This window comes from Parasteatoda tepidariorum, chromosome 11 (assembly GCF_982258835.1).
Source record: "Parasteatoda tepidariorum strain Cologne lab strain chromosome 11, Ptep-v5.0, whole genome shotgun sequence".
Lineage (NCBI taxonomy): Eukaryota > Metazoa > Arthropoda > Arachnida > Araneae > Theridiidae > Parasteatoda > Parasteatoda tepidariorum.
In genome coordinates, this window is record NC_141765.1 from 26,756,095 (window position 1) to 26,773,831 (window position 17,737).

Consider the following 17,737-nt stretch of genomic DNA (forward strand, 5'->3'; position numbering starts at 1 on the left):
TCAAAATTTTAAGCATTAAATAAGGTATATATCAAGTATTTAGGGTCCTTGGAAAGCTAGTCTCGTGAAAGTGGGCTCCCAGTCCACAAAATCCTTCCTCGTTTTTTTCGAGTGGGCTCACTTAAAAAAATTCCCTTTTTTCCTACGTGGGAGATTAGGTTTGAAAAACAGAATTGCCAATTAGATTACAATGGTAACCGAGCAAAAGGATTTAAGTTTAAGCTTTATTTCAAAATTAACTTCTAAACTGACTTCTAAACTATACCTATTTTAATTCAACAAAATATTTTTTGAACTTTCACTCTAAATAAGCTATCTAAAGCCTTCCAAAAAATGGTTACATTGCAACGAAACAAGTTATAAATAGTTTATAAAATATTGAAATTTCAGTTTAGTAAATTTTGCAATCTCATTAAGGACTCTCGAATTAAAATTTTAAAATATTTCTGGAAAACCCGAAGAAAACCTGATTTTTTAATGAAATCCGTAAACGGATTTTTTTTTCCACACAAGAACAAGTTTCCGTAAATCCCTATTCGCAATGGCTTCTTACAATACAAGAACAAGCTTTTTCCACAAAAATGCAGAGAAAATCCACAGTCAGAACTTTTTTTTGCGTTACAGAAACAAGTTTTTACTGTGATTATTAAGAAGAAATTTGTACTCGCACTAGCCACGGATATTTTATGCCGACACTGTGGTCAGTGCAGACCGGAAGCAAAGTTTGTCTCGATTAGTCCTCGCTGGGATTCGAACCTCGATCATCTCATGGGTGGCGAGCTTTCTGTCCTCTAAGCCACTACGGTTCCACTATTGTGAATAAAAGTCTAAAACTATTTTTTCCTTAAAAGTTTATATTAAAAACATATTTCAGTGTAAAAACGTTTAGCAAACTTTGTTGCCTTTCGAATTTTAACGTACCAAACAATTATATTCAAAAAAAGATAACAATCAGATAGAGTGTCAATTTTACAATATTTCAGTGTAAAGACGTTTAGCCTACTTTGTTGCCATTCGCAACTTAACTTACCAAACAATTATTTTATTACTGAGCGTTGTCCCGCCCCCGCCAAGGGGCATCCAGGAGTTTACCAAACAATTATATCCAAAGAAAGATAAAAATCAGCTAGAGTGTCAATTTTACAGTATTTCAGTGTAAAGACGTTTAGCCTACTTTTTTGCCTTTCGCAACTTATCAAACAATTATGTCCAAAAAAAGATTAAAATCAGATAGAGTGTCAATTTCATAATATTTCAGTGTAAAGATGTTTAGCCTACTTTGTTGCCATTCGCAACTTAACTTATCAAACAATTATATCCAAAGAAAAATAAAAATCAGATAGAGCGTCGATTTTACAATAAAGATGAATCACAGTTTATTTATATAGACCATAGACTAGTAAAAACCATATATACAAAACCATAGACTAGTTTCTGAAAAGAAAGTGCAATTACGGAAAATAATTTCAAAATGATTTGAGAAAAGGTTTAAGTTATTGTAAGGTACGCAAAACTGCATGAAAAAACTAGAATTTAAGCTAGCGATTTTAATCCGTTAATGATAGGGGTGAAAAACAGTGACAAACCGTTTCGTCAATAAAACAGATTTAAATCATCAATGATACGAAAAAGGTCCGGAAAAAAAATCAGGTATTTTTTACAGTGAATAGAGAACTGCTTCACTGAGTAGCACAAATATTTAAATTTATCCGTGGTTCATACATGAGGTCCAAGTAACAACACTCTTCCATATAATTCTTTTTTTCGTGTTTTTTTTAGCTCGCTATTAAATTATACTCCAAAATTAAAATTATTGAAAAAAAATGTTTTTATTTTTAAAAAAAAATTCTCTCATACACTTTGAGAGAAAAATCAATAAAACTTTTAATGAGTAAGTAAATACGTCAAATCTCTTAACAGATAGGAAAAAACTTTAAAGAAGCTGGAAACAGAGATTAATTAAATAATCAAATTTGGGTTTTTAAAACTATACAAGATATCAATTGGTTAATACTAGAGCATAATGTTCCAAAAAGTTTTTTTCTAAATAGCGAATAAAGCATAGAAAAGTTGCAATTTTAAGTATTATTTTTTTTTATTTAACACATATCCGTAGTGTTTTCCCACAAATATTATAGAATACAGAATTCCACACTTGGGAAAAAGAATTAAAAAGAATTAAATTCTGGTATCTTTTTTTTTCCTAGACTATGCCTAAATAGACTAAAATCAAGTTATTGAGAACCAAAAAAGCTGAATTTCGCTTTAGAATTTCTTCAATAAAAAAGGTTAAACAATTTTAAATTATGTAGTATTAAATTACAGATGTCAATTTTGCATACAGGTGTCAATTTTGTATGTTAGAAATCAAATTATAAAAATCAAGTAAATTTTTAAGATATTTATTTACTAAATTGTATTTATTTAGTCTGAACTTTCTACTCATGTCTTTCTACTTCTCTTATTATAATTACTATTCTCTAATAAGATCCCACTAATGTGAACTAAGGAAAATTGTTGATCCCCAGATTTCGTTAATTATCAAAATTAAATATTTTAGTGAGTAATAACTTATTGTATGTTCATGTTATTATATTTCAAAGTTCTAATATTTTTTTAAACCATTTAATTGATTTTCAAACGCCAGCGATACACAAATGTTTTTTTCTGCTTGAAACGAATTGGATTTAATCAAAATTTGCTATCAGTTGAATTTGTTTTAGAAAAAAATGTTCGAACCTAGAAAAACAATATTTCAGTTTTCTGATTTCATTGGTTTTTGTATGAGAAAGAAGAAAAAGAAAGTGGTTTTTAATGAAAAAAATACGGAAAATCTGAATTCGGTTTAAGTTTCACTTCTACAGATACATTTTAGCTTTGAGCTTAATATATCTTTTGTTCAAAAAACAAAAAAAAAAACAAATTAAAAAAAATAATAATAAATTAAAATATTGTACAAGATTTTGAGCTGCTCTCGTTTCTTAAGCGTTTTAATTTTCTACTGTGCTTAGTAAATTGAAAATTAGTTTTAACTTTGAAGTAAGTGCCTGTCATATTAAATAATTACTAAATTGTTACTTTTATTTAACATAAGAGCAATTTTTCTAAAAGAAAAAAAAACAGCTAATGTAAGTAAAGTTTTAGTATTTCAGACCTATTAACTCATTCCAACACTTTTTTCGATTGATTATAAATGTGTATTTCTAACTCGTAAAAAATTTGAATCCGTGTATGAAAAATAGACGCTGCAAAAAAAGCACTTTTGAAAAATAGACACAGCTCAAATACGCGTTTAAGTAACACATAAAGCAATTAGTAACGTATTTTAAACTACTGTTATGACATTTGTGTTTTAAATTCCCCTTGCAGTCGGACTAAACATTGGAGGTTTTCGTGGTTTTCTCCTCCAAGCAACGCAAATGTGAGTTAGTTCTATCAAAACGCCCTCAACTGAATCTAGTTTGCTCCAATGCTTGATCCAGGAGTTCCCTTGTACTCAGAATTGGGTTTAAAATTATAAGGCTGCGAAGTTGAGCATAAGTAGACGTAAACTCAAAATTGAGCAGGCTATTTAAATACCGGTTATAAAATAAAATAAAATTGTTTTTTTAAAAGAATAAACAAGTAAATAATGATTATTTGTTGTGTTAAAGAAAATGAGCGAAAATTGATTTGATGGGCACCTTTTTCAAGAGTAACGTTGGTATTAAAATTTTAGGTTCACTGTTTAACGTTGAAAAAGTCAATTCTGTGCTATGTTCAGTTTCATTGACGCACATCTTTATCTATACTCATTCTTTCCAACTCGCATTTCAAATTATATTCTTTTCCTTGAATACACAATTTCAGCTATGATCATTTTTTCAACAGCGCTACTAGTAGTACGCGCTTAAACACGCATTTTCAACTACGTCCTTTTTTTTAAAAGCGCATACAAACTATGATTACTTTCTTATATGCTCCTCTTGAGTTACATCCTTTATTTCTTCAGAGACGCATTTCAAGTTATCTAAAGAGCGCAAAAAAAAAAGAAAAAAGGAAAAAAATAGACCATTCAGAATAACTTCTGATTTAATTATCACGTTCTAAGAACAATCTTAATGATTCGAGGGGTTGACCTCAAATATGCTGATTAATTAGTGCAGACGGTATTTTAAATTACGAAATCAGACACAGAAACGTAATTTCTCTGAATAGAAATTAGCGTTTTTTCGATGAATGTGGATTTCTGACCTCTAAAATATCGGGGAATGTCCCCATAGTTTGGTCACGAAAGAGATCCAGATTGTGGACCCCTTAATGTTAATTTCACTTTCTGCGTATTTCACTATATTTCGAACTTTCTAAGCGAATTTAAACCTTTTTGCACACAATTTTAAAGTTCATTTATCCAAAGATAATTCCATACAATAAATATTTTTCGCAAATATTTATTATTTTTTATCATTTTATTAAATGACAGTTTGAAAAAAAAAATTGAATTGTAAGGTTAAAAATTTTTACGTCATTTTAAAGTATGTAATTTTATATGACAAAAAACAAAATTTGAGCGAAATCGGTTGAATAGTTCCTGAGAAATTGAATTTTAAAGAAATCGTATTTTGAAATTTTGATTTTTCAGAAGCTATTTAACCGATTTCGCTCAAATTTCGTATTTTGCCATGTAAAATTGCATCGTTTAAGATGACGAAAAGAAATTTTTCACCTTTCAATTCGAAATTTTTTTTGAGTGGTATTTAATAAAATAATAAATGTTTACTAAAAATTATTTTTTTCATCGAATTATCTTTAGACAAACGAATTTTATAATTATGTGCAAAAATTTTTCAATTTGCTGGGAAATTTCTCGAGATATGGAGAAATGCGCAAAAAGCTAAATTAACAGTAAGGGGTCCAAACTTTGTATCGCTCTCCTAATTAAACTATGGGGACCATATATCGAAGATTGCGACTACCCACTAAATGTTAGGGGTCAGAAACCGTTCGAAAAAAAAGTATGTTTGTGTCTGATTTTGTAACTTAAAATATCGTCTTCACTAATTAATTAGCATATTTAAGGTTACTCTCTCGAACCATTACGATTGAGTCCTAGAACGTGAAGATCAGATCATTAGATCAAAAGCTATTCAGGGTGATCCGTTTTTTTTAACTTTATTTTGAGCATTGTACATTTTATTTTATTCAGCAAGCTCTTAGAGCTATGTTCAAAATGGAGAATATATACCTAATGCAGTCTATGAAGAGGGACATAAGAAAACAGCATAAAATTATTTATATAGCCACGAAGATATTTAAGCCAATAAACATTATCAAGATATTCACGATTTAAAATTATTTTAAAACGAAACTTTTTGATGGACCGTAGCAACTCAGACTAAAAATCATACTTTGGGAAATAGATGTTGAATATAAATTAAACAATACTTGTTAGGTTACTATATAAATTCGTCAGTATTCGTACAGTATACGAAAGATTTAATTCTAAGATATAAATTAAATTCAAATGGTTAAAATTTCGTCAAAATTTGCATTAAATATTAACAATTATTCGTTTAAAAATTTATTCATTAAATTCGCTCCGTCCAGATCACGTAAAATGTACACACGCATTCATGTCTGATTGGTAAAATTCATTTTATTTTTAATATTACTTAAAGTTTACGAAAGCATTATTGCTATAATATAAGTAATAAATTCATTATATTGAAGTTACATAAAATATACAGCAGCATCATTACAAATTTTAAAAGGTAAAACCCACTTCGTTAATTTACGAAAAACTTCTTAGCAAAATCTAAATAGTAAATCCCTCTCGTTAATTTTCGTAAATTATACAAAAGCAATCATACCAAAATCTAAATTGTAAAATCTACCTTTCCACTATTACGTAAAATTTACGCAAGCTTTCTTACCAAAATTCAAATGGTAATTTTGCTTCATCAGCATTAAGTAAAATACACAAAAATATTCTTATCAGGACTTTATTATTAAATTCACTTCATAAGATATACAAACATGAAAAATGTTTCTTAAAACATATGAAAGAATTACTGGAATGGTAAATTCACTTCATCTATATTATATAAAATATTGATTCATATACCATTATCCCAAACATCTGCATTTAATTTACGCTTTGTGTTACATGGGACCTACACTGTAAAAAATTCCGAATCAAATTAAGGTAAAAAGTATCATCACACTGGAAGTCCGTACATTTTACCGTAAAATCCATTTTTACCGGAACATGTTACGGAACAAAAATCTCATATATCGTAATTTTTTAAGTAATAATTACCGTAAAATCACTACATCACTCTAATTAAACTAACATTGCTGAAAATATTACTGTTTAACATTTTACGGTAAAAATGGATTTTTCGGTAAAATGGAATTTACGGTAAAATGGATTTTACGGATTGCTGCACTCAAAATGCCGGTAATTTATACCGATATTTGATCCGAAATTTTTTTACAGTGTATATGGAAGCTAAATTTAGTTTCAAAATTTGCACTACCTAAACTATTTAATGTAGAATAACTAGTAAACTATAAAGCATTTTAATATTCCTTATTTTAAGTTTTTTTTTTCTTTTAGAATGATTAAATGTTTTCTAATTTTTAATCTAAACTAATCATAATTTTAATAAAAGCAGAAATATTTAAACACTTTTTCGGTATTAAGTTATTTTTAGCACTATAGATTGTCACTTATGGAAGTTTATTTTAACATATTTTTTACACAAAATATAAACGTAGCTATCATATACCTTAAAAATAAGACTCAAAATCCTTAAAATTTTAATCTCGTCCCTAAAAGAACCGGTATTCTGCTCCGTTTTTGTTACGAATTATTCTTCCAAACTAGTCCCATTTAATAACGTTAAAAATAAATAAATTGGAGAAAAACCAATGCTAAATCACTAGCAAATGTGCAAAAACTTTGTTTAGTTCTACATTTAGCTTCAATTTGACTTACAACTTTATTAAGGTAACTTTTCGGAAAAAATGGCGTTCGTGGTAAATTCGTTGGAAAAGTTATCTCAGCTGTCATAAAGAAAACCTTTAAGTATCTAAACTTACTATAAAAAAACATTTTGATCCCAGAAATTTAAAAAGAACTTCCTGAACTCTACGCCACCTCAAGGTAAAATCAAAACCTTCAGAACTTTTCTCGTATTCCCCGTTATAAGCGTCTCATTTTTCTCTAAAAATAGAAAATCGAATGCGAGCATGAAAAGAAATAAATTGTACACGAAAGAACTCACATCTGAGAAAAGTTTTTACATCCTAATATTGATAAAAAAGGAAGTCATATTATAAAAAATATTTCCGAACTTGGAACAACAAAAAGAAACTTCAAATGTGCGATTTCCAATAAATCACCGCGAAATGTGACATTTTTATTGCTAACTGGCGATGCTCCTGGTGCCAGAATGGATGTGACCCACTGAAGTATTTTGATATTCATAGCGATACTGATACTTTGAAGGACAAATAACATGAAATCGATAGTATCCTTTCAAAAAATTATCTCAGCCTTCTGACGCATTGAGTGTAAACGAGGAAGATTTCCTACTTGAAATGTTCAATCTTCCTGCCTTGATGGCCATTGTAAGACGTAAAAGAGCATTTTCTGTCCCTAATGATATCTAATTTTCTCCTCCATTACGTTTTGGAACTGATTTTATCATGTTGAAATAGGATTTAAATTTTTGGATTGAGCATGAACGTCATCTGTATATAATTTATAAACAATATATATCATAAGTGTTGCAACTTTTCAAACGTAATTTGGCGGAAAATGTTACTATAGTTACGATAGTTTCGTTGAGATAAATTTACCAAAATTGCAGGTAAGAAGAATATTTTGTCGCATAAAGAACATTCAAGATGTTACGATTTTATGCAAACAATATTCGTAACGATTTTGAAAAACATAGTATATTTGAAACTGGACGTTATTCCGAAAATTTTGTTCTTGTTTTCCATGTAAAACAGCGCCAAATTATGACTTATTGATACTTTTTAAAATTCTTGTACAGAAAACTTACTTTTTAATAATTCTTGTTTAAAAGTAAAGTTACTTTTTAGAATTCTTGTTTAAATCTAAATGATTTATCAAACTTTTTTAGAGTTATTGTTCAATGTTAATTAAACTTACTTTTTTATAATTCTTGTCCAAAATTAAACAACTAGCTCAAAACTTTTTTCCGAAGTCTTGTTCAAGATTTCGAGAAAAAAAAACACATCGAATCTTTGAAATCCAATGAAGACATTTTAAAGAAAATAATATTTTTTGAAGATCACAGGACCATATCCAATATACTCGTATTAGTAAGATCTTTACTAAAATCAGTTTTATTTTATAAACTTCTTAATCAACTACTTTCTATACTATTCTTCTGCAACTTTCTTGGAAAGCATAATGAAATTATTGATGCCAGTTATTCTAAGCAATTTTTTCAGTATCATAAACTGATTAAGAAAACTACGCTCTTTGTCCACTGTTTTATTTTTTCAAATGATTTTTTTTTCAATAATTGTAAGTATTTGTCAATTGTGACTTTTTTCTGAGTTCTATCGTTGTTTTATATATTTAACTCGTTATTGAGTACTTAAAATTACATTGATTATAGGAGAAATAGTATATTTATTTAGCGAAGCAATTTGGCGACTTTTTCAAAATATTGTCTGCTTGGTGAAAAAATGATAGTTTTTAAATCCGCAAGAATTTTTTCAAAATCCCCTATATCTGTAAAATATCGGTATCGCTATTCTGGAATGAGTTACGTTAATCATGTATACAATTAACTTAAATTTCGATACTGTATCATTTATCACGAGCTAAAATTTAGCAAGCAAAGTTAATATTGAGTAAAATTAATTTCTAGCACCATGTTATATTTTAACCATTCTAATTATTTAACAAGTCTAATTAGTTAACCAACCTTATTATTTGATATATCATTTGGCTGTAGTCCTTAATTTTCAATGTTAAATATTTCTAGAAAGAGACTTTAAGATTAAAAAAAGCATAATGTAAGCTAGTTTAGCTATTTTTGTTGTTTAATTATTGTCTTAACTAAAAAATGCTTACAGTTAAAACGTGTTTTTGTTGTTTCTAATGCCAATTACCAATACCGGCAAGTCTGCTTGCGTCCTTGGTAAAACCAAGACAGAGGGTGTGTTTCTTGTTTGTCAGTGGCTCCTTCTATGGCAAAAAATGCAACTTTAGCCACACACACGTCCCAACCCGTTTATAGGGGGACCCATTCGTATATCCATTCATTTATCCTCAGATCGTAATTTTGGCCTGAACCAACGAACGATAAATCTCCTATACGATGAGGTATGATTTGCTATGAGAGCATGGAGGACTTTGTGACCCTACAGATTTAACGAGCATCAGTAACCATTTACTAAACGGGGAGTCTTCGGCCCCTCGAACATAAGCCCAACGCCCCAACAACCAAGCTATCCCGGCCCCAGAGTTAAAACTTTTTAATGGCTACCTGAAATTTAACTATGAAACAGGGATTTAGATTAAGAGTGGGAAATTATTAGAAAACAAATTATTTAAATAAATATTGCAATCGAATCATTTTACTTTACTATACTTTTCCCTGTTTGCCAGGCATAAAAAATATTATGCTGCTTTTCTTTCCCTGTACTCTCTCTCGAATTTCTGTAAGCATGCATAATAAATTCATATTTTCCAAGTTCTATACATCTTTTATTGAGATGGAAAGTATTTCTTTGAAGAATGACTAGTTTCTAGAAAGGATGTGCTAGTAAAAAATTCATGTCACAATATCATACCTTCTGCGTATGTCAAAACGGGTGATGATATACATATATCTCATTTCGTGATAGTATATACAGCATCAAATCAATATATATTCTAAACTTTAGAGACCTTTTCAAGAGCTCTTTTGAAAACAATGTTTTTTATGTGATTTATGTGTATAAATGTAATATTTTCTTATTTATTAATAGTTTTGACGCTGATATTAATTTACGATGTTTTGTTCTACTTCTCTCAATTTATATTTAAAAAAACAGAGTTTGTAAGCACTGCTAAAATAATACAGAAAATAAAAAACACTAAAATACAGAGCACTTTAAAAATTCCTTAAGTTTATTAAAACTAGTCAGTGAGTTTTTTAATCAGCAACAGTTCGAAATGCGTGTGAAAGAAAATGGACAGAGCTCGAAACGCGTGTTAAAGGAAATGGACACTTTTCAAAACGCGTGTTAAAGAAAACGGACACAGCTTGAAAGGAATGTTTATAAAAGTAGATGCAGCTAGAAATACGTATTTATTAAGAAAATAGACGCATAAATGTCGAGGTCGAGGTGGTTGGGTATATTACAGATGTAACTTTTCGAGCGGTCTTTAATTACCAAGTTTGAGGCAGGCACGAAACATGTTTCAATTTTAATAAAAACACAAAATAGATCATAATGATAATTATAAATATTTATTCTTAAAATTTATTACAATTTTTTCCTTATACAGAATTTTTCAAAGACATGCAATTAAATAAAATTTTGTGTTCCTGTCGCTTACAGAATAAAATTTGAATTATTGAATGTAATCAAATTACTATTTATTTATTAAAATTTCTTTGCTGAACATTCATGCATACAGAATGCCATTTATGTTTTCTTTACGAAATGTCCCATATTGTGTCTTTCAATCTTGAAGTTGACACCACATATTCCAGGATTTCTCTTACTAACTATTAGGAAGTGAAAACCGATGGAAAATCAACTTTTCGGTATCTTCTCAACGAAATAGATAGTCTGTAACATTTTTCTATGAAAACATAAATGGCATACTATATACATTCAATTTATGTTTTCATAGAACTTGCACTGTATGCATGCACTTTCTTTAAAGAAAATTATTCTTATGTTTATTTTTGCAAATTACGTAACTTTGTTTCCTATTTCTCTGTGCCATTTAAATCAGATACGTTTTCTGAGATATAATTGCTACTCTCACATTTTAAAATCAAAAGTAGAACTTTAATTGAACGTAACTTACAAAATCAAATTAAATGTGTTAACGTAATATCAATTTGGGAAAATCGTAAGCTCCACGAGATATTTCGAAGCCAATTAAATCATTTTTAAAATCACGTATTCATGCTTTTCTTAAAATGCGAATAACGTACTAAAATTTCGCAAAACTAACTTTGAATACTATGCAGTGGAAAAAATTCCAAAAACGCTGCTAATTTCTTTATTTCTGTAAAAATAAAATTTTTGTTTGCACCATTTTATTTCTAAGATTTTTTTAAACATGGAAAGTAATTAAATTTTTCATTGTAACTAGATGTTTAAAAAGCTCGTTCTATTTCATCTTTTTACATCCAAGTAATCACTTTCATTCTATTCTCTTCAGAGAATTGTTATTTAGCTACTAGCTTTATTCTTTCAGAAAGTAATCTATTCTCTTCCGTATAATGTCATATCTCATTTTTATTTACTTACCTTATTACTTTAAGCATTCTACTATCCACTTATTATATTCTCTGAGGAAATTCTCTTCAAAAGATCATTTCGTAAATAACAAATGAATATGCATCTAAATGTAAATGTATATATTTGTTTTAGTATAATGCATTACAAATCAATTTTAAATAACTTTTTCCAGATATCAAAACTTTTAAACTCATTCTAAACCTGTGCTCTCCTCCGATTTTTGACCGGAGATTTTTCCCAAATATTTAATATGGTTGCAATATTTGTTTTAAATTTAAATTTTAAGTAGTTTTGTCCACCATGACATTTAAATATATTAAAGTTACTATATATATATATATATATATATATATATATATATATATATATATATATATATATATATATATATATATATATATATATATATATATATATATATATATATAATTAAATACCTGCTGATAGTTGAAATTTTCTTTAATAATCACCTTTCTCCTCCCCTCTATTTTATATGGCAATCAAACTGGTTTCTATGATTAAATAACGTCTTAATCAGGTAGATTTAAAAATGCTTTAGTTTGCTTCTTTTCCTTGGATAAACTATTAATTGATGCTACAAGCTTATTTTTTTACTTCATTTTTGATAATAACTAAAAAAATACATATTAAGAGTTAGCATTGCTAAACACCCTGTTTTTGATAAGAATTCTACAAATATATATTAAGGACGATCATTCATGGAAGATCTAAAACTTCCAGGTTGGCAGCTTTGATTTTATATTTATTTTCCAATTTTTACACTGAATATTTTAATACTATCAAAAGCTATGTAGAACTAATTAGAGGCAATGAATCCCGTTTAGTAAATGTATTCTAAGAAAAAAGGTTAAAAAAGTTGTCAAATCAGACAAATGTAAAGATGTTAACATGTTATGTTACATCAAAGTACTAATTTCTATTGGTTAAAGCAGTTAAAAGTACCCCAGTGTTGCTAATTCGTTTAAAACTTTAAGGCCAGTTTTAAATAACCCTATTGAACAGGACAACAATTGTTGCTACTAGGTTTAAATTTCAGAAGACAACTTAATTGCGCTGATCGGGCTAATCAGAAATGATTGCTTATAGGCTTGTTGCAGTTTTAGTTGACTTAAATATAACTTTATATTACGAATTTGTAATTTTTATTTTGAATTTTGGTGTTTAAAGTATTCAGCTGTGAAACTTTTTAACCCTGCTGGTCATTGTTAATTTATTTTCGTAAGGTTTATGAAAATAGGTACCAAAGATAGGGTATAAGAAACACATTCATCACGAGGGTTTAATTTATCATCGCCAAACCATATTCTAAACTTTAAAACTTGTAGTTGAATGCTTTAAAATATTGAAGCACCCTATTGCTTAATTTCACGTTACCGTTTCTCCAAAAATTCCTAATTGAAAAATTATTTTCTCATTTTTAGCATCTCCAAGACAAGCAATACTAATAGAAACATCTAATAGTAGATCTGACACACCACCTGTATCATCACCAAGATTGCGTTATCAAGTCACACCACCGACAGTAGTACCTCTTTTGGATCAAGATTTTCGGCAATATTTAGCACTAGAAGGGCTAGAAATCAGACACTGTAAGTTCTTGTTTAACTGTAAGCTCTTGTAAGTTCTGTTCTTTTAGTTCTGTAATTTCTTGTAAGTTCTGTTTATAACCAAGATTGCGTTATCAAGTCACACCACTGACAGTAGTACCTCTTTTGGATCAAGATTTTCGACAATACTTAGCACTAGAAGGGCTAGAAATCAGACACTGTAAGTTCTTGCAAGTTCTCTTTTTTTAGTTCTGTAAGTTCTTGTAAGTTCTGTTTATCACCAAGATTGCGTTATCAAGTCACACCACTGACAGTAGTACCTCTTTTGGATCAAGATTTTCGACAATACTTAGCACTAGAAGGGCTTGAAATCAGGCACTATAAGTTCTTGTAAGCTCTGTTCTTTTCTTGTTGATCAAACGAGAGAAAATAAATGCGTAATAAATTTTATTTGGTTACAATTTTCACATTTTCGTTTGAGAAATTCTTCATATAAAACAATGGGGTCAGTCTTTGCAACTTTATTATATTGTCACCACAGGTGTCGTTGATGTTATTTGCGATTTTAGATTAGGTGGCAAAATTTTTCTATTTTTATATTCCCTTTTGCTGTTTGATTTAATGTAAGTGGCGAAAGATTATTTTTAATTATAATTAAATAAATTATAATCAGTGATTTTACTTCTGCTAATGATATCGTCATTTTAAGTAGAAGTAGAATTGCTTCAAATTCCTTTACTAATCATCTTATAAAAGTAGTAAATGAAGTAGGCCTCATTATGAAAGAACAAAAGACAAAATGTATGGCACAAACAAAATCTACCACTATTCTATCAGCGCTTGCCGTAGGAAACTAAAAGTTTGAAAGAGTTTCCAGTTTCACCTACTTTAGTGCAATTATCGATGATAGTAACAATATTTCAGAAGAAACTAACTCCAGGATACAAACAGGAAACGTTTTTTATACCAATACTTGTTCAAGAACTAACTTCTTCCAAAGAAAATTAAGTTAAAGATTTATAAAACTGTTATGAGATCTATAGTTTAGTTACTTATGGCAGTGAAACTTGGACTCTAACAGTTAAAGACAAATCTTATATCTACCAATCTTAAAAAGGAAAATTTTGGACCAATTAAAGTAAATAATACACAGTGAAGAATGAGAAACAATAGTAAACTTGACCATTTAATAAACGAAAAAACCTAATTCTGTTTATTAAATCCAGTTGTTTAGCATGACTGTGGAACATTGAAAGATTTAATGATAATAGAAATCTAAGAAAACTTTTAAATTGGAAATCTTTGAACTTGAGATCTTGGAAAAGACCGAAAAAGAGACGCTTGGACTCTGAAAAAACCACCTTGAAGGTGAAAAACTGGAAGTTGAAATCCAAAAATAAAAAGTATAGAACGATATTGTTCGGCAAGCCAAGGCACACAGCGGGTTGTAGAGCTTTATTAGTAAGTAACTGGTTTAGCAGAGATAGATTTCTTTTATAAAGATTTGTGTTAGAAAAAATAGGTTAAGTCCTTTAGTTACTAAATTACAATTTTTACAATAGCATTGAACCTGTTTAAGCAGTAACATTAAATTGTTTTGCATACCTACTTAAATTCCGAAAGTTTTTAAATAGGATTATTTATTTTAAATGTTAAAAATATTATTATGAAAAGCGTATTGGTAGCGATATTAATTTGGTAAATATCATTTACGATATTAATATTTGCGATTCTAGTCATTATGTTTGTAAAGAATCTTCACTTATTTTATTGTGTAAAGATTGCTTAAAATAATATTTTTTAAAGACTAAGCTTACTTTTGATGCTTATTTTTTTAGTGTGTAGATACACACTTTTACTCATAGCGATTTGGGGATTTGTTTTTAGTTACTGAACTTCATCAGAATGTAGTAATTTGTGCTTTAAAAAAAACAACTAATTTTTAAATCTTAAAATTATTAGCGATAAATAAATTGTAAAATGTAAACCCGTAAAATAACTAAAAACCCGTTAAAAATACTGCAATTTTAAAAAAACATTTAAGAATAAAATATTCATTAACACAAACTTGTTAACATAAAACATAAAAAACAAAGTACATTTTAGAAAGAAATTCTTCACCTGCAAATATTTTTTGGGCCCAAAACATTTTTTAATACAAACCTAAGTATCTATTTTTATTCAGAAAAATATTATTTTTTTCTCAAGATATATTTCAGACTAAACATTTTCTCAGTTTCTGGCCTTGAAATAAAAGCGCGTGAGTGTATTCTAAGTACTAAGAAAACTTTTTCATTTCAAAAAATATCAATAGTATCCAATATTTGACATAGTGCTCTTCTTTTTTGAAATAAAAAATTCTTTCCATTAGAATAATTTCTAAACTTTTTTCGCTAAATTTTTTGCTCTTTCACGTAATAAGAATGGCATCGTTCATGTGGTTTTATTAGATTTTCCAGAATGCTTTCATGCACATGCTGCTCTTTACAAAAATATTTCTTTCCGTTTGCCGTATTGATTCCATCATTTTTTAGTAAAAATATTATTTACTTTTTTTTCCATTCTTTTAATCTTCAGCTCTATTGAACTTTCGAGAAGCTTAAACCATACTGTTTTTGCTCCTTCAATTCTTTCATGCTAGACCACTTTAAAAGAAAATATTTCATTGCTTGCTCTCAGGATGCTCAAAAGATGCTTCAAGAAACTGTAACTTTTGTGCCGAATATCATAACTTTTTTTTAAAAAATAGTATTATGAAATGAGAATTATTTTTAACTTTTTAGTTTAACATTTTTAGCTTTTTTGTTTATGTTACTTTAAATTAATGCTTTAACGTGGTTTTAAATTAAGTGTAAATAAATAAGTCATTTTTATGTAATGATGTTCAATACTCAAAAATACCATCACCATTTCTTAATTGGTTTTTTTTTTGTTTGAATTTACTTTTTAAAATGTTCTCCGAAAATGAAACAATAGTTAGAATAAAATAATAAACTCATATAAAATCTTAATTTCCATTTTTTTTAAATGTACAACTCATGTGTAGACATACTTTACTCTAATAATAGTGGTGCGAAGAAATCAAAAGCTTTGTACTCTTCTGAATAACAATTCTCTCTATCAGTTTGATTTTACGAATTCTCCTGGAGTGGCGCCAATATCTTCCTGGCTGGTTTGCTCCATATCTGTCTCTGTAATTTGCAAAAAGCAAAAATATTTTAAATATTATTAAAATACAATTAGTATGTAATTAAAATAATTATTACAATTTCGTTTATTAGTCTAATTATAATAATTCGTATGTTAGTATTATAATATATTTTTTTATCAATATAACTAGTGTTCAAAGAAAAAACAACACATAAACCTCTTATATAAAAATCATCATGTTCTTTCTCTTGAACAAGTTGAAAACGTGGCTTATCAATATAATGATTCACGTGTAAACGAATTTACTCTAACTATAATGATGTAAAGAAATTATGAACTCTTTTGAACAGCTATGCTCATAAATTTTGCCAAAAAATAGTCCGTGATGTGGCGCAAATATAATCTTAGCTGGTTAACGTACTTCATTTGTAGATTTGTGCTAAGTCTGTCGTTGTAATTTTCAAAAAGTGAAAATTTTTATTATATTTTTGGAAACGTGGCTAGTATATATTTACAATAATAAATATGTTTTCAAAATATGTATTATGATAAATTGTTGAGTGATTTCAACTGTGGTATATGTGGATTACTTTAGGTTCATTATTACTGCGATATTTTAAAGCTTTTTTTCTGTTTTTGAACCTATAAATTTCGAGTACTCTATTATATGCGGAATAATTTCAGATTTTTTTACTTCTTACTAACAAAAATAAGAAAAGGTGTGTTGTCAAATGATTATAGTTAACAACATATTATTAATAATATTTAAATATTTTTAATAAATAAAAGAAATACTAATATTGAATATTTTAAATAATGAAATATTTTTAATATATGAATTTTGCTATTTGTGAATGACTTTATGAATTTTTGCCAAATGAAACTAGAAACTATGAAATCTTTCATACCATAAATAAAAATTTATATTTATTATTTTCTTGAAAAGCTTAAATCAATAAATCTTAAATTATTTTTTGCTTTGTTACACTATGTTACTTGCATTTTTGACAGCTTTTTTGGAAATTTTTAAGTAAAACTCGGTATAATATATGTGTCTATATGTATATATAAAAACATAAAGTATGATATGTATAATTTGAATACAATGTTTAAGGAACTGATTTTGCATTTTATTTTTATAACTTAACATTATATTATTTCAATTTTCAAAAACATTATTTTGTACATATATTAAAATTACAGCATGCATTCGAGGTACTTTTGGACCTAATTGTATATACAACTGTGATGATTGCCAAAATGGGGGAAAATGTGACATTAGAGCACTAAGCTGCACATGCCAACCAGGATTTACAGGATTGTTATGCAATGAAACTTGTCCAAAGGTAAGTCATTTGAAGAAATACTTAAAATTAATAATTATGTTAACAAATAAATGTCTACTGAATTGTTGTCTTCGGTTGCGTGATGTTTTAATTTCGAAAAGAAAAAAAAACATAAAAATGCAGAAATTTTCACAGTATTTCTGAAATTGTGAAGCTATTGTATAATTAGAGATGACTGTT

At 28.1% G+C, this 17,737-nt stretch overlaps 1 protein-coding gene across 2 annotated transcripts in view; it reads left to right on the plus strand.

Annotated features, from left to right (window-relative positions):
• LOC107439276 (uncharacterized) overlaps positions 1-17,737 on the plus strand; it is a 288,195-nt gene that overhangs the window by 228,496 nt on the left and 41,962 nt on the right. For both annotated transcript variants that reach the window (XM_087154669.1, XM_087154670.1), the window contains exons 15-16: positions 12,936-13,103; positions 17,415-17,557. In XM_087154669.1, the coding sequence (XP_087010795.1) occupies positions 12,936-13,103; positions 17,415-17,557 (311 nt within the window). The remainder of the gene's footprint in view (positions 1-12,935; positions 13,104-17,414; positions 17,558-17,737) is intronic.